This window comes from Lutjanus erythropterus, chromosome 15 (assembly GCF_056507025.1).
Source record: "Lutjanus erythropterus isolate fLutEry1 chromosome 15, fLutEry1.hap2, whole genome shotgun sequence".
NCBI lineage: Eukaryota > Metazoa > Chordata > Actinopteri > Lutjaniformes > Lutjanidae > Lutjanus > Lutjanus erythropterus.
This window is the reverse complement of record NC_139331.1, coordinates 21,340,813-21,364,490: the sequence shown is the minus strand read 5'-3', so window position 1 is coordinate 21,364,490 and position 23,678 is coordinate 21,340,813. Positions and strand designations below refer to the sequence as shown.

The 23,678-nt window shown below is 39.3% G+C and overlaps 1 protein-coding gene across 14 annotated transcripts in view; it reads right to left on the bottom strand.

Annotated features, from left to right (window-relative positions):
- ptprk (protein tyrosine phosphatase receptor type K) overlaps nt 1-15,271 on the bottom strand; it is a 144,626-nt gene extending 129,355 nt beyond the window's left edge. For 13 of the 14 annotated variants that reach the window (XM_084738222.1, XM_084738224.1, XM_084738223.1 and 10 more), the window contains exons 1-2: nt 14,954-15,271; nt 5,666-5,689 (exon numbers count right to left, since the gene is read on the bottom strand). In XM_084738222.1, the coding sequence (XP_084594348.1) occupies nt 5,666-5,689; nt 14,954-15,038 (109 nt within the window). In that variant the 5' untranslated portion in view covers nt 15,039-15,271. The remainder of the gene's footprint in view (nt 1-5,665; nt 5,690-14,953) is intronic. The other variant, XM_084738225.1, reaches the window with a different exon arrangement.
- Between the last annotated feature and the right edge of the window lie 8,407 nt (nt 15,272-23,678).

Below are 23,678 nucleotides of genomic sequence, written 5' to 3'. Positions count from 1 at the left end.
GAATAAAAAGTACTGTATTATTCTTATGTTCCGTGGGAACATCATGTTGCTCCTGTGTTTCCCTGTGTATAGCTCCCTTCACAATTATAATTTCCACCTTAAACAGAGTCCACACACTTTATCCCTGTAATACAACACCATTCAGTCTGGATTTGGGAACACAAAATCCCACCCTTGATCGTGTTGTGGGTCTTTAGAGGGGAAAGCACTGAAACTGGAGAAACAGCGAGGAGAGGAGGTGGGAAGAAGAGGGGGCAGTGGAGGTGGGGGAGCGGGAGTCGGAGAAAGAGGAGAAAAAAAGGGGAAAGAGGGGGATGAAGAGTACATGAGAAGGGGGGAGGGTTTGATAAACATGGTGTTGCTTTGTTTAGGTTAGTGGGCCATAAATTCCAAGGAAAGGGAGGGAGAAGGACTGGGATAAGGGAATGAGGTAAAGTAACGGTTAGGAGGAGAGGAGAGGAGAGGAGAGGAGAGGAGAGGAGAGGAGAGGAGAGGAGAGGAGAGGAGAGGAGAGGAGAGGAGAGTTTGTTTGACTAAACTGAATGATTTCGCTCAACTCCACCAGACACAGTGGAGTCTGCATAGCATCAACATCGCTGTGGAGTGTGTGTGTGTGTGTGTGTGTGTGTGTGTGTGTGTGTGTGTGTGTGTGTGTGTGTGCACTGCATGAGAGAGTATCAACGTAAAAAAAATCAAAAACCTTCACAATAAGAATCTCACGGTTACCTCCCAGTGAAAACTTCCCATGTCCTATTTTGGTGTTTTTCTCGGTTCACGTGTTGTTGTACAGCTGTGTGTCCACTGGGAACTTCGCTGCACTGAAGTTCTTATCACTTCTGCTGGAAACGAGACTCTGTTTGCACCATTCAGAACTTAACAGTACTCCAAACAATGTGGTAAAACTCATGGTCAGTGTTTCCCACAAGGATTTATTCAGTTCTGCTCACTTAAACCAGAATGCCTTGTAGAAATACGATCTCAGTAGGTGTCCTCACCCTACAATATATGGAAACCGTGGAAAAACTATTGTTTAGTTCCATGAATGCATGGAAGTAAATCTGCACAGCTGAATGTTTGGAGGTATGAAGTTTCAGGCAGCGCTGGCCCCTCTGTCAGTTGAAGCTGTTGGTGGTGCTGCATATTTAATTTTGTGAGCCAGTAACACACTGTGATGTTTAGACGTCATTTGTGACCTCTTTTTAATCCCTGAGAAGTATGCAGTTCAGTTGTAGCAGCCCACTCAACACTACCAGGCAGTAATACTGTTTGTTAAGGCTCTCATTAGGGATTCAGTTAATTTACTGTAAAGTTCTGAATATTCTGCACCTCATTTTTTTTATTAAAGTTGTGTTGGTAGGAAGGGATCTCTGCACAGCTAGTGAATTACACCAAACCAACTGTTTTCAGACATACTTGGGAAAAAAAACATCGGCTTTGGATTTTTTTTAACAACAAATCGTTCTTTCTATCAAACGTCAGGAAACAGTGAAAATGTCCATCAATATTTCCCAGTGTCAAAGTTAAAGGGACAGTTCAGATGGTCATCACGCCCCCAGTGTACTGCTGTGGACAGAGTCAGCAGCAAAACATATTTCAGCCCAAAAAGGTCCAACTTAAAAAATCAGTTTGTACTCTATATATCTAGAAGATATTAAGACATTATATGCACAGTACAGTTTGTTATGTTTTAGTTGGTCACAAACAGTGTTTCAGGACTCAAGGCTGAGGAGGACCAACCAGAAAACTGACAGACAGATGTTCAACATTTAAATGTCTGTCTCCCGCACTCCCACACACGGCCTGTCTGTTAGAGTGATTGACTGTAGGTGCGCATACGTGAACGCCACTGCTGTCAGGCTGACCATGTGTCTGCAGTCATCTAGTCATTTACAGACAGGAGGGACACACACACTCACACACCCACCGGCTGGCAGGCAGGCAGACAGACCAAACGACAGATTAGGAGTGGCGGACAGACAAATAAAAAAAAAACAAAAAAAACTGTGTAACATCATTTAGAGGAGAAAGATAGCTCCGGAATAACTGCTAGAAGATTTAAATCTCTGTTTACACAGACAGACAGACAGAGCACCAGCATCGCAGAGATGTGAAGATACATGGTCGGGGATGGAGAAGATAATCTTAATGGACTGGTCATCTGTCTGTGAGCCCCTGATTCTCACACACATAGAGGAGGGTTTATATATCTCGAAAGCTTTTTGCTGCTTTCTACTGAAATCAGCTTAAAGAGCAGAGGAGGGAGTTATTGGAAAGGAATGTAAGAACAGTGAAAATAGAGTCAGGATATACTCTGTAGCTGTATGGCTGAAAGTGACTGCAGCAGAATGACCTCTGGGATTTTATCATGAGACTACACACAGAGATCAGGAATGAGAACTTGCTATGGTTTACTGCACAGAGATTGCTCGTGGCTACTTTTGTATGTGTGTATGTGGTGCAGCTTCATGACAGATGTCTTCTTAACTGGACTAATGGAAACCGCTTCAGCCATCGCCTATAGCCAGAGACACACACAAGAGCCCTTTGGCCACGTCTATAAATCCAGTCCACCTGAAGGCTAACATGAAGAGGCTCGATCTTTCTTATACACACACACACACACATTTTTGTTGTCATATTTACTCAATACACAGAGAAAACCACCGCTTAAAGTATAGTGAAAAACAAAGAGCGTCTATTTAAAGACATTTTGTTTCCATCTTAATGTCACTTTAAAGATTCTTTCTTATCTTAATTTATCCAAAGTGTCTCTTGAGGAGCTTTGAGGGTGACAAAAATAGGCCTAGCAAGGACACTAAAAGGCACATGCCCCAAAAAAGTCAGACTTCCACTGATCTTCTCATTCAAATTCTCCTTTTAAAGACCATTTTTGGCCAATTTGTCTTTATCAGACAGTTGATAGTAGAGGAAGACAAGAGTGGGAGAGAAAAAGAGACGTGTGATGATGTGGCACACATCCCAGGACATTTGAAGCGAGGACGCCGCTGGGTTATACTTTAGCCAAGAGAGCCACCAGGCCAGAATTCCCTGACGCTCATTATGTATTTTTGTCCTGACTGGTTTGGCTTGACCCCGGTATCATCAAACATTTACTAAACATGCAGGACAATGGCAGGGTTTGGTTACAGTGACAACAGGAAAACAGAAAATTTACTTTAAGGCACATATCAAAGGAAACTAAGCTGCTCTGAATCCAATGGTACCAAGGATTTGATATAACTCTTTGTAGTTTGTTTCCTCTTTGTATTGTTCTTATAGTCTTATTCCATCTTATATCTTGTTAATTTATTATTTATTTCCTCTTGTCTATATTGTTCATATTTTTTATACTTCCTGTTGTTTATATTGATCATTTTTTATATTTTCTCTTAATTATATTGCTTGTTTGCCTTTTTTTTATTTACTGTTTTTGATGATGCTTCTTTTACTATATACTTTGCTGTTATAATATTGCAAACTTCCCTGTAGTGGAACAAATAAAGGTTATCCCGTCTTACTTTTTGAGATATATATAGATTTATGTATCATACTGTAATTAGTCATTAGTCGAATGGGGCCACCCATTATATCATTCTTCATAAAAACACAAACCAAAAAAAGCTAATGGAAATGCAGGTTCCTACAATCCCTTGTGACTAACGACAAAAAAACAGGATGTTAAGAAAAACTTGCACTGAAGCTTCATACTCTGTCCAATTTGAAAAATGTCAATGAATTTCTATTAAGCTCAGCGAGTACTTAAATTTCAGTAAGGGAAAATATAAAATGCCACAATGGATTGTTGTGTTTGGATACCAAAATTATATCTTGAAACTTATATTAAGACGTGATTGCTGTGCAATGTGCATGGGCAGGTAGTAAGATAACTCACCTTTGAGAGAAAAACGTGACGTGACTAAAGGGTCACGAAGAAAGTCAGCTAAGACATTTACCTATATACTGTACTTTATACCAAATAAATGAATGACCAAAGACAGCTTGGATGTTTCCAAACGCTCCCGTTTTGAGAGAAGCTCGCTGGAATTTACCTCGAAGATTGAAATTGAAAATTTCAATAGATATGGCACATGTTTATATACCATCAAAGCAGGTGATCAGATCGCCGACCTTCTTCGGAGTTGTTAGTTTTTCATAATATAACAAGAAAATAAAGAACTGGCTTTACAAGAGGTTTCTATTGAGGTTTGGTCCTTATAAACTAGAAATAAATGGCAATATGTATTAAATAAGACTGTCTGAATTGGAATCTATCATTCACTTTAAAACACCTCACTTTAATTAATTTCTGCTTTCTGATGTTGAGAACTCACAGAGCAATGAAGGTTGTAATAGTTACAAACACGCCTTGTCTCAGGGACTGAGTTGAGTGTAATCTGCTAAGATTAGTGAGAACTCATGTTGAACCTGCCAAAACCATTTTCAAGAACCTGTCCTGCTTAATACGAACCGACAGTATTTCTGCCTCACTGGGCTTTCATTAGGTCTCTATTATTTTAGTATTAAATAATTTGTGTTTTGGAGCATAAAAGTACTCCAAATCCTATGTCTGACTCCCATTCACATACAAAACAAAAATCAAAGCATCTTTTTCCAGTTTTTAAGGATTAACCAGAATGTGACCTTGTGTAAAACAAACTGAGGACTTTTATTATTTTTGATTCTTGGAAATAAAAATATAAACATCTTTCTTGCTTTGATTTCATCGCAGCTACGCCTTGTGGGATACCAGCATCTACAGTTACACAGTGATCACTCTGCAAGTCTCAGCGGCATATTTTTACAAACTTGTCACTTTCGCAACAAAAAACAACTCCCTCATTAACATCCATCTGCTGCGCGTGTTTGTATGAGAACTAGAGGAAAGACAGAGGGGGGGAGGAAAGATCGAGGATACGTGTGAGACAGACAGAGTGAGAGGATGCTAAAGTGGACGTTTATGAGAAGAGAAGAGAACAGAAGAGAGGAGAAGAGAAGAGGTGTGTTCGCCTACTGCAGGAACAAAGTTATTCCTTTATTAAAGACAGGGCTCCACTAAACAAACAGCACCTGGAAGCTTCAAACCTACCGACAGCTGTCCAACTACACAAAGTCAGACAGAGACAGACAAGAGGGGAGGCACACAGACAAATGGCAAATAGATTAACTGACAGCCAGGTTGGCAGAGCCACAAAGACGGACAACAGCAAAGAGAATTTAAAATATTTCATCAATTCAGTTCAGGTTTGTCATTATACAAATTGTTTGCAGGGAGAAAAATAGCTCTTTGAAGCACTGAAACTATTTCACAATTGAATGAAATAGTTTGAGCAAAAATCAAAGAATTTATGGTCCTACTACTGAGAAAATATCACTGCATACTTTACTTTAATGCCAGCTTAATAACTCATAAGTAATACTCCAAAAAAGATAGCATACTGGTGTGAAATAACAATATATGAGCACTGATTCAAATGGGATGGTTAGTAATGACAAGTCAGATAAAAAATTAACAATGAACAAAAACAATTAGATCACTACACATTGAAAAGGGAACTTTAAGTGGCAGTTAAGGTGAAGACTACAGACTAATGATGACAACACTAAAAACGACGATGATGACTATGACAGATGAAGCTCAGCTCTTGGCTGGCCACTTGTAACTCACCCTTCTCAGCGCGCCCCATGTGAGCTGCGTCCAACAGAAGCAAAGCAGAAAATAAGACAGAATTAGATTGGAAGAATGCACAGGCGAATAATCATATATGAAAGACAGAAAGTGTGTACTTTTTGTGTATTGTGCCCATCACAATTTCCTATATCCCAAGGTCTGGAAATTGCTTGTTTTGATCCACCATGAACCAAAGACAGAAAGAGGTTCAGTCAAATATCACATGAAAAAAACAGAAGTAAACCTAGACCTAGACATAATGTTAGACATTTGGATTGAAAAATGACTCACATAGCTGACATGCACTGCCTCAAAATAACTGCAAGTCTTTATAGGCTTCTAAACATCTCACCAATGGGAAATTTCTGTCATTCTATTTTTTACATTTATTGGTCTGCCTCCGAAGAATGAGAGTCAGCGCTCAGTGACAGCTTCTCGTTCAGCGAGGTAAACCAGTAGGGGGGCTGAGCAGTGGGTCAATGATTAGGATTGACCACTTGTAAATCTAGCAACTCACTTGCCCAACTGGTCAAGTTGTCAAAAAGAATTTAAGTATTTGATAATTCACTGATGATTATGGTCAGTGATGCTTTTAAACCTTTATTGTCATGGGTTTTGAACTGACAAAACAAGAAATTTAAAGACGTAAACTTGGACTTTAAGAAACTGGGTTGGACACTTTTCACTATTTTCAGACATTTTATAGATGTCGCAGCCTTAGATTACACAGTAACTTCAACTATAGTGTTTGTTGGTATTTGGTAACAGCTAATAAATAAAAAAAAATGGTACATGGGGAAGTAAAAATCGACTTTGAGCAAGCAGATGTCTGACCCAACTGCCCAACTGGTCAAGTGGAAAAAGTTGAACCCTGAGGGTAGGGCAGAAGGGTACAAAGAGTGTATTGGGGGTAGGGTCCTGTAAACAATGCAATTGCAAATCGTCTGTTGGACTAATGTTGGCCATAACAGTGAAGGCAACATTTTTTTATAAGTTGCACAAAGACTCAAAAGTAAAAACCTATGCTGTAGCTGTATATGGCTGGACCTCTATTAACCCGTTGCATCACGCATAAATCCGGCTTTAATGTACAGCAACCAAATAAATGAACAGCTTCAGAAATCATAAACATGAGACACAGACATCTGTATTATAAAAGCTGTGAGGTCAATCTGTTGACCTTAACTCTAAACCTCCAGCCAACAGATGTCCAGCCTCAACCTTTACCCTCTGCTTCACCTCACCCTCATGTTAACCCTAAAAATAGTCATTTTCCCAAGACTGTCATCACCTGCCTCCACTTCTCCCAATCTCTCTCTCCTTTACACGCACACACACACACACACACACACACACACACACACACACACACAGCAGCCATGTCTCCATTATATATATCATTATCACCACACACTAGACTACACAACTGGTACTGGAGCCACTCACATCTGTGTCTGTGTGAGTGCGTGTGAGAGGGAGAGTGCGTATGTGCACTGTAATGTAATTAATCAGCAGAGAGTGTTGATTACTTAATCTGTCATTAGCCAACCATGTGTGTAAGTGTGTGTGTGTGTGCGTGTGAGAGAGAGTCAGTGGGGTGTTTCAAGGCCCCCTTGTACCGACAGCTGTGACCAGAGCCAACCAGGGCAGAGCAGAGATTGATGATACTGGTCTAATACCATCATTCATCAGGGATGTGATATTTCAGGGATTTGGGGATTTGTTTTGGATGTGCTGCCTCCCTTCATTTCCAATGGGACCTTAACACTTTCTCGCTTCACTACCTGCCCGATGACTGATGATTTACACCCATCATGCACCAGCATCTAAAGGTTAATCCTGACCATAACATTAGGTACATTTCCAATCTGCCTGTTTTTATGTCATTTTTTTTAAATTTGTACATGAAATGACTGAGTGGAAATACCAGAAATTCAAGAAGAAAGGTGGAAATATTGTGTATCAGCTTGCCTGAGGTGAAAAAGTTGTGATGTATGCTTTCCTCAACTAAAAACAAAGACTCCATGTCATGCTGCCACTCACCGCTACATGCCTCTACTCCACCAGGAAACCCCAAAAGTAAAGAATAAAAAGAGTTGGGGAGTACATGACCACAATTTCCCCATACTGACTCCAGACTGAGACTCTTGTCCCCCCTCCTCTCTCACCATATAGGCCTCTAAACAGCCATTAAAAACTCATTAAAAAAATAACAAATGCTATTAGAGCTGCAGCTATTCATAAATTAATCAGCTGTTCATCAGAAATTTAATCAGCAACTATTCTGATATTCGACTTACTGTCTAAGTCATTTTTTAATCAATAACTCCAAACGTTCTCTACTCCAATGGGATTATGTGATTCTGTGTGTGATTGTGTGATGGTTTATATTACGGTTACAGAAAATGAATGAATGAATAAATGAATGAATGAATGAATGCACCAATCCACTTTTTTCAGACTTAAATTTGGATATCTGATGATACAGTCACCTTAACACATTACAAGTAGCTGTCTTCCTGTTTCTCCAGTGTTTCAAGACTAAGGACATAATGAGCCAACTGTTAGTAGCTCACTTTAACTCATATTACGTTACCGTGGGTTCATGATCCAGCTCAGGGTCCGCCTGTATGTCTAACTCATAGAATTCTGGGAAACAAGAAACTATAGTGACTAGTGGGTATTTTTGTAGAACTGTTTAATCACTAATCAATTAATTGATTGATTTTTGCTGTAACATCTGGGCTATGGGCTTAAAACTGTATTACAAATTTATAATTCAGATAAATGTCAGACTATGGAATCTGGGTCAGTATGTGGATTGGTGATGTCTGTCTGATATCTGATGAATGAATGATGTCAGTATCAGCACACAAAATATCAGACCAAATTCGGCCCAACTCTGACAATAGTTGCAGTTTCATTTTCTGCCACTGTTATAATTCCACTAATTATTCAATTGGCTACCATTATAGACCTTATAAATGATTGATCGACAGAATAATTTACAGGAAAATGAAAATATTCATTAGTTAATCTTAGGTGACAAACCGTGATAGTGATAGCCATGATATGTCCCAGTGAGTTCCCAGTGCTTGACTGTATGTAATAGCACTGCAGTGATTAGTCAATTAATCGATTAAAAAAAAGATAATAATTTCATTCATTTCCGGGATTTTTTCATATTTTATTTTTACATTTTATTATAGACTAAATGATTACTTGTGAAAATAACCTGCAGTCAATTGATAATGAAAATTATCATAAGTTGCAGCCCTATTGTCTTTGTTTATTGTTTAATGTACAAAATGTCAAAAACTGTGAAAAAATAACCAAAACAATTTCTCATAGTCAAAGGTGACATCGTCAGAAGTCCTGTTTTGTTCAATCAACAGTTTAAAACCCAAAGATATTCAGTTTACAAAAAAACATCAAATGAATGCAGTGGAAGAGCGTTAACTAGCAAATGTTTGGCATTTTTGCTTGATTAATTGATTGTTAAAATAATTGCTTGACTAATTGACTATCATTTGAGGTCTATTATAGACTACATGGTTAATCGAGAAAACACTCACCAGGTAAATGATAATGAAAATAATTGTTAGCTAATCTTAGGTGGGAAGCAGCATTGACACGCCATGATGTGTAATATTTCGTGGTGCTTGAATAATTATGTAATCATCATAGAGGCAGTTGATGGAAACCTGCACTGATCCATATTCTAATTTGCTCAAAAAATTTGCTTGAAACTTGCACAACATTTTACTAGAAACCTGTCTTGTGACTAGCAGGGCATCCTGTTGTAGTACATGCCGTTTTTGCTCAGTGTGGTGTTTGGAAACCAGAATCACAACCTGTGTCAATCATGTCATGTTCTCCCTCTTAACTCTCTGACAACAGCGAGAGGCTAAAAGGTTGCGCCGTCACTATGTGTCGCTAATCCGTTTCTCAACACAAACCCTCAAATTCATTCATACATACACACACACACACGCACGCACACAGACTAATGAGGGATTAGCTAATGAATTCTCTCAACAGATTAATTACATTTTACACACACGCTTGTGTGCGCAGCGCAGACTTCATCTCCAAACGACTGAAGAAATGAGCCAGTACTTTCAAAGAGATGGTTTTCTGAATCTATCACTAAATTGAAATCCGTAGAAACAGACTGGCTCTGAGCAAAGTGGTGTTTGATTTGAAGAGAAGACATTAGGACGGATCTGAAGGACAAGCGGACTGAAGCATTACTTTTAACGAGAAAATAAATAAAACAGCCTTTGATTTGGCGCCATTTTACATGGCACAAGTAGAATGAGGAGGCATTTTCACATGAATCTAAATGAGAGGCAAACATTTCACATGCTCATCTTTGTACCACTGTACTCCGGAGGGCTTAAAAGCATCGGCCTCCCTCTTTCTCTTTAAGTGACAGCAACACACATGAGTTGACACACACATTTGCTCTGCGCACACACACAGGACATGACAGAGAAACACACACACACACTCCCTCCTGCCGTTTTCACAGTCTCTTGAGTGGAGGAGATGCCCACGGCCAAAAACCAATGGTTGCATTTCTTGTTTTTTTTCCCTCCTCCTCCTCTTCCTCCTCCTCTCCTCTTTCACACTATCACTCTCTTTCTCTCGCCTTTCTCCAGGAAAACACACAATTTTATTTCATCTTGCAAATGGAGCTGAAAAGTAATTATAATTAAACCAACTTGGTTCTAATGTTCAAAATACTGAAATAATTTACAATTATAATTAAACCAGCTCAGATGTGGTGTTCAGTAGCAGCAGCAGCCTTCTAATTCGTCTGGAGACACTAATGGAAAACAATTATTTCACTTCATTAAGATTAAAGACGCCTGGAATCTGTGTCACAGCTCGATCAGAGAGGAGACAGATTTAGAAAGTTGTCAAATTAACATAAACTCACTTACTGACTTCGTAAAGACGCACATTCCATTTATTACACTGACTTTGTAAGTGATGATAGGGCCAAAACAAAACTGCTGCAAAACAGCACGATAAGAAGAGACAAGAGAGAGGCAGATTTATATAAATGCCATAATTTATAGTTTGACTTTCTAAATGGGGAAACCAGAAGATAAAGAGAGAAATTAGGCAGATTTAGAGAAAAGACATGCAAACACAAACCCAAAGTGACTTTGTCAGAATATGACGGACAGTCTTAAATCCTTGCTACTGATTTCTCTTGTCCTTGTCTGTGATTTCGGAGAGAAACGGCTGCAGATGCTGCATCACAACATACATCTCTCCTGTGATTCTCTGCGATTTCCTTCATTATTGACTTCTGGTCTAATAATCACCACTTTTCTCAGTGGCTGTTCACACTGGCTGTATTAAGGATCTGCACCCAATCACCTCATTGGTTGAACATTTTACTAAAACTGCTGTCAGTGATAAAAAATGACTGTTGATCTGCACTCTCTTTGCACCAAATTGAAGTTCTTGGTGTGATTAGGGTTGTAACTACTGATTATGTTCATTGTAAATTATTTTCTTGATTAATTGATTAGTTGTTTGGTCCATAAAATGTCAAAAGATGGTGAAAAATATCAATCAGTGTTTTCCAAAGCCAAAGATGACACCCTCAAATATCTTGTTTTCCCAAAAACCCAAAGATATTCAGTTTACTGTCACAGAAGAATAAAGGAACCAGAAAATATTCACATTCAAGACACTGAAATCAAAGAATTTAGGCTTTCTTCTTAACAAATTACTCAAACCGATAAATTATTAAAATAGTTGGCGGTTAATTTAATAATCGAGTCTTAGTCATAATCATTGCAGCTCTAGTTGTGACAGTGGGATAAATGACAATAGTGCTGCAACTAATGCTTATTTCCATCATCGTCTGATCTGATTATTTTCACGATTAACTGATTAATTAATAGCGTAATCTACAAAGTGTCAAAACATTGTGAAAAGTGCTAATCACAATTTTATCTTTATTGTCCAACCGACGGTCCAAAATAAGGTGCAACGATTAATCAATTAATCAGTTAGTTTTAAACTATTAAATTATTTGCCAACTATTTTGATGAGTAATTAATCAGTTTCACTAATTTTCTAAGGGAAAAAGGCTAAATTTTCATATTCCAGTGTCTTAAAAGTGAAGTTGTGAACAAAGCAAGATATCTGAGGACATCCTATCGGGCACTGGAATATAGTGATCAACGTTTTTTTTTTTTTTTTACCATTTTCTGTCATGAGAAATAATTAGTACCTGCAGCCCTAGTCCAAAGATTTACTATCATAAATGGCAAAGAAAACCAGCAAATCCTTACAAATAAGAGGTTGGAACCAGCAAATGTTTGACATGTTTGTCTTAAAAAAATTAATCAATTATCAGAATAGTTGGTGACTCATTTTCCTCCAATCCACTAATCGATTAATCGATTAATCACTGCAGCTCTAAATGACAAGTTGTCTTTTTAAACTGTAATTTCTCATCAGTTAGTATTCACAGTGCGTAAAGAAAAGGGCATGGTAATTATATATTCATCCCAAAAATTGGGCCCTTTCATTGCAATTAAAGAACCATTTTCCCTGTATCTGATTAACACATTACTCATATTTTTTGCTTGCTTGAATTTAAAAATACATACTATTTATTCAGCAGCACAACCAACTGTAAGATCTCTGTTTTTAACCCCCTTTCCACACTGATGACAGCCCCCCTCCCGCTGTCTGCAAAGCAGCATCTCGTCACTAGTATTTACTTGCAAATTAACAGCACTCAGATTCCCAAAGAGGCCTCAAAGAAATTCCACACATTTGTTACCCAGAGGGCCAAATGGCCACAGAGAGGAGGAGGGGAGGGGGTAGTTAGTTAGTATGGGGTATAGAGGGTAGGGAAAGGGGTGGCAATAAAACGTTCACAGATGAAATGGTTTTGCTTTTTATACTGTTTCCAGCTCTGAAATGGAGCGTGGTTTGTCCTTTATTGGAGCCTTATATGGTTTTAGGAAAGATTTTAGAGGTCAGCTGTCTAACAGCTGTGGGAGTCTCTCTTTTGTTTCTCTGTGCAGGAGTTCAAAGATGAACAACTGCCGAATGCGGAAATAAAACGCACAGCAGCCACGCAGACAGACACAGGTAGACACAGAGAGTTTGCCTGCTTGTGCGGAGACCGAGAGCTGCAGAAAATACATGAGGAAGACTTTGATTTCTCAGCGTCCGATCAGTCCTGCAACAGCAACACATGCAGCTATAGGATAACTCCTTTCTCGGGTTCATTTCGGGGACTTCAGCACAAGCATCAAGCAGCTTTCCTCCCCTCGGAGTGAATGCATTCGTTTTTCTGCAAACTAGACGGACGAAACGGGAGAAAAGGCACACTTTGCGATGCAATCTGAGGTCCCGGAGAAAGGGTTTGCATGCATCTTCAGCAAAATAAGGAAGAGTTTAATGTAATTTACTGAACAATGGTCATGCACACGCATTAACAGATTATTTTAAGTTTGTTTCACCCTCTCCGCTTTGCAAATTGTCCATAAAATCATATCTATCACCACAGGTCTTCACAGACTCTGAGATAAAGTAATCTCTCATCTCCTTAAGTTCAATCACTCGCTGCAACAACAACATACACTTCATCAAACGACCGAAACAGCATACCGGTTGTATTCCCAACCATTAGGTTTTACTGCGTGCAGCGCGAATAAAAGTTGGGAGCAGCAGAGGATCATTTGGTTTGCAAAGAGCGAAAACCTCACGGCGCTTTGCGAGTCGAACCGATCATTGACTCTCGCGTACAAAGTCATCTTTACAGACTCAAAATCCATCACAGACGGTAGAGAATGACACATTGTAGATATCATACCAGTACTGCATACATTAAAGTAGAATATGAGTCAGAAATAATTGCCATAGATGACTGCAAGGCACCATCAGAGAATCACTAGATGGAAACAACATAAAGTATGGGATGATTGTAATAACAGCACATTATATGACCTGGGTTATTAATTTGACAGCCTGGGATGTGAATATTATAGGTATTAAAGGGTGATTTCCGCGCACACTAACTTTTTCTCTATTCAGGCGCTGTTCGCGAGGCTGCACGGTGAACGATGTTCTCTCACACTGTCATACAAGCTCTATACTCTGCTTGAAATACATGCAAAACGCTGTAAATGTTAGTCACTGTCGCCCGTTTCCTCGTTAATGCAAGTATATGCAGTTGATTTGTGCTTTTGATCCTAAAATCTGACAGTTTTATGCAGAAAATCCTCACTCCGGAGTCCTGGGAGCCCAAACTGAAATCCTGAAACTTACGCACGGTGAACAATGCTTCCGCACACTGTCATGCGAGCTGTAATACGTGCTGTTGCACCGGTAAATCCATGCAAAACTTTAAATGCTGGTCGTTATTGCTTGCTTGCTGATTAATAAACGTACATGCATGTAATCTGTGCTTTCTGGTTCTCAAATCAGACCGAAAATCCTCATTCCCGAGTACTGAGATAGGACAAGAGCCCAATCAGAAAAATTGCAACTTTCCCTACTCGGTCATAAGCGCTATACTCTGTCTATAATACATACTGTTAACCTGTAACCCAATGCAAAAACTGTAAATGTTCCTCGTTGATGCTTTTTTTTTGCTCGTAACTGCAAGAAAATGCAGTTAATTTGTGCGTTTTTGGTGTTCAGCTCAGATCGTTCTTAAAGAAAATCCTCAATTAGGAGTCCAGAGATACTATAAGAGCTCAAATACAGGTATTGCAACTTTCCCTACAATGTCATACAAGCTTAATTCTCTAATTCAGTTAAGTTGAGCTTTTTGATCCTAAATTCAATTCGTTTTATAAAGACAATTCCCACTCCGGAGTCTAGACAGATACAGCAACTCAGCTTTAAACCTTAAAGTTCAGTCATTCGGTCGGTGTTAGTCATTTGTGTCAGGAAGGCCAACCTACTTGGCAAACAGACTGGATTCAAAAAACAACAGGCATAAGTCATGAACATTTTACATTTCAACAGTGACTAAAAGCATCTTCACTCCTCGGAACCTGCGCGTATCGCATCCGAGGATATCTAAAAAAACAGTCCCGAAGACATAAAACAAGCTCGACGGGAACATTTTAACACGGATGCGAACTTTCCTCCTACACCTCGCCGTTACACACACCTGTCGGGAATTCACACGCGAACACGGATGGAGAAAACGAAGGAAAAATAGTCCAAACTTTTCCCTTCACCACATCCAAGAGGCTCTAAAGTGTCTGTTTTTCATCTTTTCGTCCCTACCTGTCGGTATCTGGCCGGAGACGTTCCCAACAACTGCCCAAAAGAGAAGCAGGAGTCCCGGGAGTGCAGAGAAAAGTGTATCCATGTTTTCAAACGTGGCCGTACGTGTTGAGTCTGTAACAGTTTTCCTCCCCCGAAAAGTTTTTTCCCCCTGCGAGTCTTCTCCGTCTTCTTTATTTCTTCTGTCTGTTAGCGGGTTGTTGTTATTATTCCTCCTGTTGTGGTGAATTCAGCCGCTCCATTCTTTCTCTCCTTCTTTCTCCGGTTTCTCTCTCTTTTCGCTTCCTGCGGGCTCTCGCGGACACTACACTTTGTTTCACGCGGAGCGAGTGAGGGAGCGCGAGGCAGAAAGAGCGAGGCGGACGGGGAGGGAGGGAGCGCGAGCGCAGCAGAGAGAGTGCGTGACGTCACGAGGCAGGAGCTGATCGGGGGAAAAAAAAGAAAAACACACGAGAATAACTCGGATTTCTTGTTATGTGTTGCAGTGTTTATCATTTCATTTTAAAGTTAATTTTGTACAGGTTATTTTTACACATGACTATTGACGTTTAAAAAAATACTGAACTTTTTCCCTCATCAATTTAATCACATCACTTAACTTTTGACAGTAAAACATGGAAAGTTGAGAAACAGACATGACTGTATGTTGTACAAAATGTAACATTTCTTTTTATTTTTTTTAAATAAAACAAAACTTATTCTGTTATACTTAGTGGTGGAAACACTGTGATCTTGATTTTGAGTAATACGAACCATTTTCCTAAAAACTCATATAAACATGATCCCTTTCAGTCATCATTGTGTTGGTGGCTGTATCTGCAGAGGTCCTACCCTCTGCTAGTATTTCCTTATTATGTCTCTGCAGCGGTGACAGCTGTGGCAGGAGGCATTATGTTTCCAGGCTGTCCATTTGTAGATGGGTTCCATTATTGTGAGCACAATATCTTAAGAGCACTTTGATGGAATTTCCTCAAACCTGGTACACATCACCATTTGGACTTTAAGAGGGCTTTGATGTTTTCACATGAAATGTGATTGTCTAATCACTCTACCCTATTAGATATTTGTGTGGAATTTTCTAATAATTGTATCAAATTTTTATCATAATTATGAATTCTTGAGTATGACCACCAAATCTATATCCTTCAGTCCTAGCGGACATTTGTGCCAGGTTTGAAGAAATTCCCTTAAGGCCTTTTTGAGATATTGTGCTCACAACAATTGGACGGACAGATAGATGATCTGAAAACATGATGCCCCTAAACATAAAAATGTTTTTTTAAGTTTTTCAAGAATTCTGATTCAGAGAGGTCCTTAAGTATACAGTCATGAATGTACACACACACACAAACGATCGCATGATCAGAAAATAAATATTGCTTATACTAAACCATAATAATAATGTATTTATCAAATTAATATAACATTGTAATATTCTGAAAATGTCCAATCACTGACAGCAAACCTTTGGGCCTCCCTAAAAATGTGGTATTTTGTGTTACTGAGTGTGACTCCAGCACCATGACCGTTTCAGCCTGTGGTCCTTTCAGCCAGGAAAAAAAAATGCACTTAGTGGCGAAACATTACGTTAATTTTATGTCTGAAGCTCGGACACAACACACAACACTCTGTGTGACGGAGGACGAAAGGCTCCACCTCCTGGGCAAAATACAATTTTTTTACGCAGTATCGAGTACTTTTATCTTGGGTACTTTAAATATATTTTGATGCTAATATTTTGTACCTTTACTTACATGCATTCATGCGGTGTTGGAATAACTGGAAGAATTAGCATGCAGAAACATGGTGGACAAAAGTACGTTTTTGTTGCTTTTTATTAATATATGTGTTGCATATCAATATTTTGCTCACATGATAATTTGTAATATTTAGGTTGTAACCATTAGTTGCTGGCTACATACAGTAGAGTGACCTAGAATGTATCAACAAGAATAACTGATCACAAGTCAGGTTTAGCAATATTGAAGTGGTTTTAGGGAATGGACTGGTGGAGCAACAGACTGGGACAAAATCAGGCTGCAATATAAAGCTACAAACTGTTTCAACATACTTGGATAAAAACATCAGTCTTCACTGGGACACTGGTCTCAGCCACCCCATTACCCATGCACAACAAAACCTACCCCACTCTTTGTAACGTCCATGTTGTTTCCACATTATGACTTTAAAACTCATTAACAGACCAAAGTTCCAACAGTTCTCTCTGTGTTCTCTGTAACCACTCTCATAATGCTGACAGCAGACAGACATAGTTAGCAACTGACTGTTGAACATGTTGGAGCATTTAACAGCTAAAGAGCCAGACATTTTCCTCAGGAGCTGGTAGAGACCAAAAACAGAGCAAAAAGAGAGTGAATATTGGACTCGCAGTCACCGTATGGCCAGAAACACGACTCCAAATAAATAAATTCTGCTGGATGTGTGAGTAAGCAACTGTCTGCTAAGAAGTTCATCACATCAGCTTAAAAGGAGATGATATGCCAAAGGTGTGTTCATGACTTGATGCCATGGCTCACAAGTGCCAAAACCCAGCATGTTATTGCAGGTTCAAACATTGAAATATATTCATGCTGATAAACAGGGCAGCATAGTTGGCCCCCCGACAACAGTTCAAAAACAGCTCTGACACAAAAAATATTTAAAATTCCTGGCACAGTCCCGGACCCCTGTCTAGCTCTGGGCCCCCTAAACCATTCAGCCACTCCCACCCACAAAAGGCACCCCTGCTAATAAAGCATATAGAATAGAATAGAAGGGAAAAGAAAAGAATCAGCCCGCATCCTCCAAAAGGTGAGACACTAAACGAAACAGATGCTCTGGAACAAAGGCATTTCAAGTTAAAAGGCTGTGTTTTTATCATATTATAATGTTTGTGTTTGTGTTAATGTCTGTAAATTGAACCAATTTACAACACAGCGAGATTCAACAGAGGAATTCAAGAGCTCTGCCAGACAGATATCGTAGTCTTTCAAAGACACTGACCAGTGCTTAGATCTGCAACGTCATCAAGATGTACAGCCAGGAGGTGCTTCTCTATGATTTAAAGGAGACCTTGTGGACAGTTGGTGGACTGTGAACATCACTGTATTTTTTATTTGTGCTAAGAACCTTTCTGTCAAAAAAAGTGATTTAAAATTACTTTAACATTTGGTTGAAGGATGACTTCTATATCCTTGGTTTCAGACTATAAAATGCATCACCAGAAAACTGCAGTTAGTACATTTAACACATTCATTTTCTGTATGTAGGGGTAGACTGAGGACAGCTGCATTAGGGGATGGTTGCAACATGTCTCAGCAACATGCTAAAATGATGATAATCATTCTGCACATGCTCAGTCGGACCCTCTCCCCACCAGGAAGACAGAAGACACATTTCATGCACATGTTCTATTCTTCAACACAAGAAACATTTACAAAAAAAAAAAAAAAAAAACTATGATATTACTGTATAGCAAAGCAAATTTTCAGAATACTATGCTTATTGAGACAAAAAGTTAATTAGTGAAATTTAATGTATTTTTAACATGTTACAGCTGACCCTTGATTGTGTTACAACTGTTTTATCCATTCACATAAATACACTGAACGATATGTCATATATAATCTTTAAATGAACTGAGTAATTGGCAGACAGATCAAATTTTAATATGTAAAGATTTGTTTCGTCCAAATACAGATTGAGAGAAATGCAAAAAGTGTTGCAACCATCCCCAGTCTTCCCTACTGTTTGCTTATTAAGGTACAGTAGCTAATGTGCTAGCACCAGCTTCTGCATGCTCCTGTTAAAATTAAAAACAAATCATTTGCCCACATTTCGCCATCTGCCAGCGGTGGTGCTGACAGCCGAGCGTGTCAGAGCGAGGGTAGATGACATCATGACAAGCCTGCCAAAAAGACAAAATAGATGTTTTGATTTGGTACACAGCTGAGCTAAAAATACGTGGTGTGGATGGAAATGCACAAGCAGGGAACCACAGTGTATCCTCTAAGTGTGTTTTGTCTCTCTTAGTGCCACTTCTCCCACATAAAAGCTGTGAAAAACCTCCACGTTTCTGGCTGTGGGAGACAGTAATATTCACACAGGCAAACTTTGGTCTCTGCAGAGACAGTAAATCAGCTTCCTCACAGGGGTGTTGGTATCCTTGTAATTACAGTACAGGTGTTTTCTTTCTGTCCGAGCAGTAAATGTGACTGTCTGACCTGGGATTGTAAGTGTCCTGCAAATAAACCTGGGTGTCCTGTCACCAAATATCACTCTGTTGCTACTACTCTTCTTCAAAATGTGCATTTGCTGTTGTTACAAAGTGTTGGTACCCTGCCATTACAGACAGCAGTGTATCCTCACTGTTGTGTTTGCTGAAGTTGCAGGTTCCAGGTTGTTATTTGCAGTTATTTTCTTGTACACACACTGCTGCCACGCTGTACTTTTGTATGCATTGATGCAGGCAGTTTTTACATTTGCAGGTTTGTGTACAGTGGGCTGAAATCATCTAAGCAGACCCGTACTTTCAACTCGAGAAGGATTTTGCACGGGTGGATACATTGGATACAAATCTATTTGCGGTCCTGGATTTCGCTGTCGGCCTGTCCAAATATCAAAGTGTGTTCATCAGCTGTCATATGCATCTGAAGTACAGATAAAACTGGGTTTTGAAACGATTTCTTATAAAGAATTTCCACTCTTAAAGGGATAGTTTAGACTATTTGAAGATGAGTGCAGTCGACACACACTTTGGCAAAGCAGCAGGAGTAATGGTGCAGGAAGCTACGCTATGTGCTGCTGAGGACAGGGTCAAATAATCTGAACTATCCCTTTAATGACTTGAGATGTACAGATCTATTCCGTGCAACATATGACAGACATCTCCTAAACTAAATTTAAAAGATGTTCATGTGGAAACAGTTTCTCTACTTGTATTTTTTCAATAGCTTTTATCCCAGACATCTGCAGTGATTTTAAGATCCCTGTATCCCATTGTTTTTTCATCCCTTGCATCAAACAAAATCATCATGTTACAACTCTTATTTGGCTTCAGGTGGCAAAAAGCCAGCCAAGAAAAGCATGGCAGGTAGTCATTGCTGTGTAATAACAGATCTGGTAGACTGAAAGTTAGTCTACACGGAAGAAATCTCTGTGCTGGAAACGGACAGCAAGCATAAATAGATTTTTTATTTGGAACTGCCGAATGACCCCGTTCGACCCTGACGCAGGTACATTGTTCCTGCGCAGGCAATTTCCAGCAATCTAACCTCTCACAGCACTCAGTGGAGCTCACCAGAAGCTCAATGCAATTTTGAGACCAAATGTGCCATCCAGTGTCTGGTCTATGATGGATTGCAGGGGAGGCTTCTGTGTTTTTAGACCGACCGTATCGCCAGAAAAGAATGTAAATTATTGAACGATTTTGCAAAACCCAGAATTATGTTCACAGTGACAGTGGTTTTTGGGGAAGCCAATGTCAGTCTTTTGGTCAGACTGAAATATCTTAGAGGGACAAAATCAAAAATACATATTTTTCCCCAGGCCTGTACTGTTTCTCCATCTAGATTTCTCTGGTGTGAGTTGCAGAGATTTGGAGCTATTGGCTGCAGAGATGTCTGCCTTCTTTCCACTATAATGTAACTAGATGGCACTAGTCCTGTCCTGTTCTTATGTGAAATTTGCTCCCAACTAGGTTTGTGGATTATCAGGAGGAACCCGGTCATGATTTTTGGACAGAGACATTGCTGTTGAGTTTTTCAACAAAGTACCAGCGCCACTTAGTCCCATTATATTGGAGAGAGGGCAGGCATCTCAACAGTCGACATCTCCAAAACTCTGCAGGTCACACCAAAGAAATCTAGATAGAGAAACAGCAGCACAGACCAAGGGGGGAAACATGTGTCTTTGATTCTGGGGTGAACTGTCCTGTTAACAATGGATGGATTGGCATGACTTTTTTTTAATAGACATTCATAGTTAATTGAGAATGAAGCTACTAATTTTACTAATTTTGTTTTCTAGTGAAATGTCTCTACTGGATGGATGGACTTTTTGTGCAGGCATTCATGGTTTCCAGAAGATTTTTGAAACTGACTGTGGTGAGGTTTACATTGTGATTTTGATAGAAATGTCTCAACAACAAACACGGTATCCCTGCAATGTCACAATAACATGCTGGGATGGACACAACACAACTTCTAACACAAAGTCTAACAACCTTGTGTTGGAGGTTGTGTTGTCTTCTGCACCCGTTAGCAACTGGCCTTGGAAATTAGTCTGCCAATGCAAAGTTATCTGTCAGAGCAAATGAAAACATGAGCTTGGTAGATTCATCTGGTTCCCAGGATATCAAGCTACAAATTTCAGTTTCAGTCCAGTTATTTGTTTTATAACCAGATACCTACAAAACTAATAACGTTCCATCAGCTTCAGCTGTATATTGTGTTTAGTGTTAATCTTCAAATATTAGCATGCTAAAATGCTAAACTAAAACTGAGCATTACAGTCATTATACCTGCTGAACATCAGCACCTTTGCACGGGCTCTTGTTTTCTCACAGACCCAGGTTATAACATATATACTGTACCTGCAGCTCTCTATCTCTCAAAGTGTCCCTCTGACCACTGTTTGACGGACAGCTCTGTGACTCGACTGTTATTTTATTCCCACCTGTTAGGGCACGGCAACTTCTTTCTCCTACACAGTCTGTCTGTCATGTGCATTATTTGAAGACAGACACAGAAAAAAAAATCAAGACTGCCCTTGTCCTCTTGGCTCAGGTACCTTTAGAAAGACGGTTTTTACAATAAATAGAAAATGGGAAATACAGCAGGCTGTATCTCACACCGTAGCCTGTCCTTTTTGGTTACAGAATTGTCATATCACAGTATATGAGAGTGTAATAATAAGACTTGAAACAGACATGTATACTGAGTTTATGATAAAGTATGAGCTGGTTTCATTATATTGATCATGAGATTTCACAGTAAATGTGAGCACAGAAGAACTCTAACTCTGACTCTGACTAGATGTATGAGTCATAGAAATTAATTGATTAAAAGAAGTCAAATACTTTCAAACCTTTAGTGGTAATACAACATTTCATCAGCCACAGAGATAAAAACATGATTGGCATTGTTTCTGATTTTGGCTGCTGCAAAAGGACTGAAAGAGAGAAGAAAAGAAAAGAACCAAGCAGAACTCGAGGTCGGCTCATTTGATTTTGGCTTCAACCTATTCACAGTCTGAATAGAAACAGCAATTTAATTTTTTAAAGGTTCAACCTTCACTCTCTTATGATGAATATGGGGCCCTTCCAATGCAAAACCTGTCAATATTTGAAACACCATGTTAAAAAAAAAAAAAAAAAAAAAGCACTCACTTGCTGAATTAAATTATTAGAAAGGGAACTTGACACTGAATGATCCTGGGAGTCTGCCCTTAGATCTGACAACTGTCAGTCAAAACAGAAGAAATGTGATCAAAAGCTTAAATAATTAATTCCATTGATACCGTAAAAATCCCAGCAGGAAATACCAAACACAACGAATAGCTAAATAAAATGGAGATACAGGGTACACCTGGCCCCTAATAAACCATCAGCTGGTGAGAAGAGTCTTTGTCAAGTTTGATTTGTTGCAGGAAAAAACATCCTCTCTTTGTGGTCGAGGCAGCCCCACAACAATAAGATGACACTGGAAATGGCATAATGGCTACATATTGATAATTTAAATAACATTACTCATATTCATTTGACCTCTTGTTCATATAAAAATCATTTAGTCAGGCTGCTTTAGATAAATGTAGAGGTGAGTTAAATGACAAGTGAAGGGATGTGTTTGTGTGTGTTGGTGAGTTTGGATTATCCAAAATTAATGTGCATAAGTGAGTGCTGAAATTCACCTAAGGCTCCACGCTGGACCTAAGATTATTTTTGGAAAAGGACACGGTGCCCTTGTCTTAGTCGCATGCCACTTCACGAGGCGCAGCCTGAACTCTTTAATGATGAAAAATATGACATGAAAACACACACTGATGAACCCACTTTATATAAATGCCCTTAAAAATCACTCTCTCCTGCCATTTATACAGGTTTGACAAAGGAAGGCAGGCGCAAAAAACATGGCAGCCCCTCCCGCCTCAGAATACCACAGCAAAAAGTAAAAACATTAAGACAAAACAACACTGCTAACTGTCAAAAAAAAACAGAAAAACAAATCCCTGGCCAGTGCACCTTTTGAAAACAGACTTTCAGAAAGGCTTTCAGTCTCAAACATTAAAATTTAAGGAATTTTGCTTTTCATAATTCTTACTTAGTTTCTCATAAGAGATCAGAGAAGTGTTCAACTGATATTTCAGCACGTCCATATCACTTTTGTGACCAATGTCTGACTCACGTCAATGTTTCAAGTCTGTAAGTCCGCAGCTCTGGTTAGAGTAACAGTTATGAACCAAGTTTATTATTTCTTCAGCCAATTCCAATGGGTATTTTTCATCAATAGGATATTCTGCGTTTGAATGAGGAGAGGAGAGGAGAGGAGAGGAGAGGAGAGGAGAGGAGAGGAGAGGAGAGGAGAGGAGAGGAGAGGAGAGGAGAGGAGAGGAAGGTTTCTTCTTGTACACAGAGTTGGCAAAGCTCCACGTCAACACACATACACAGAGTTAAACCATTTGAGGTCTGTGTACGAGAGATATGCATGTTCATGTTCAGTCTCAAGGT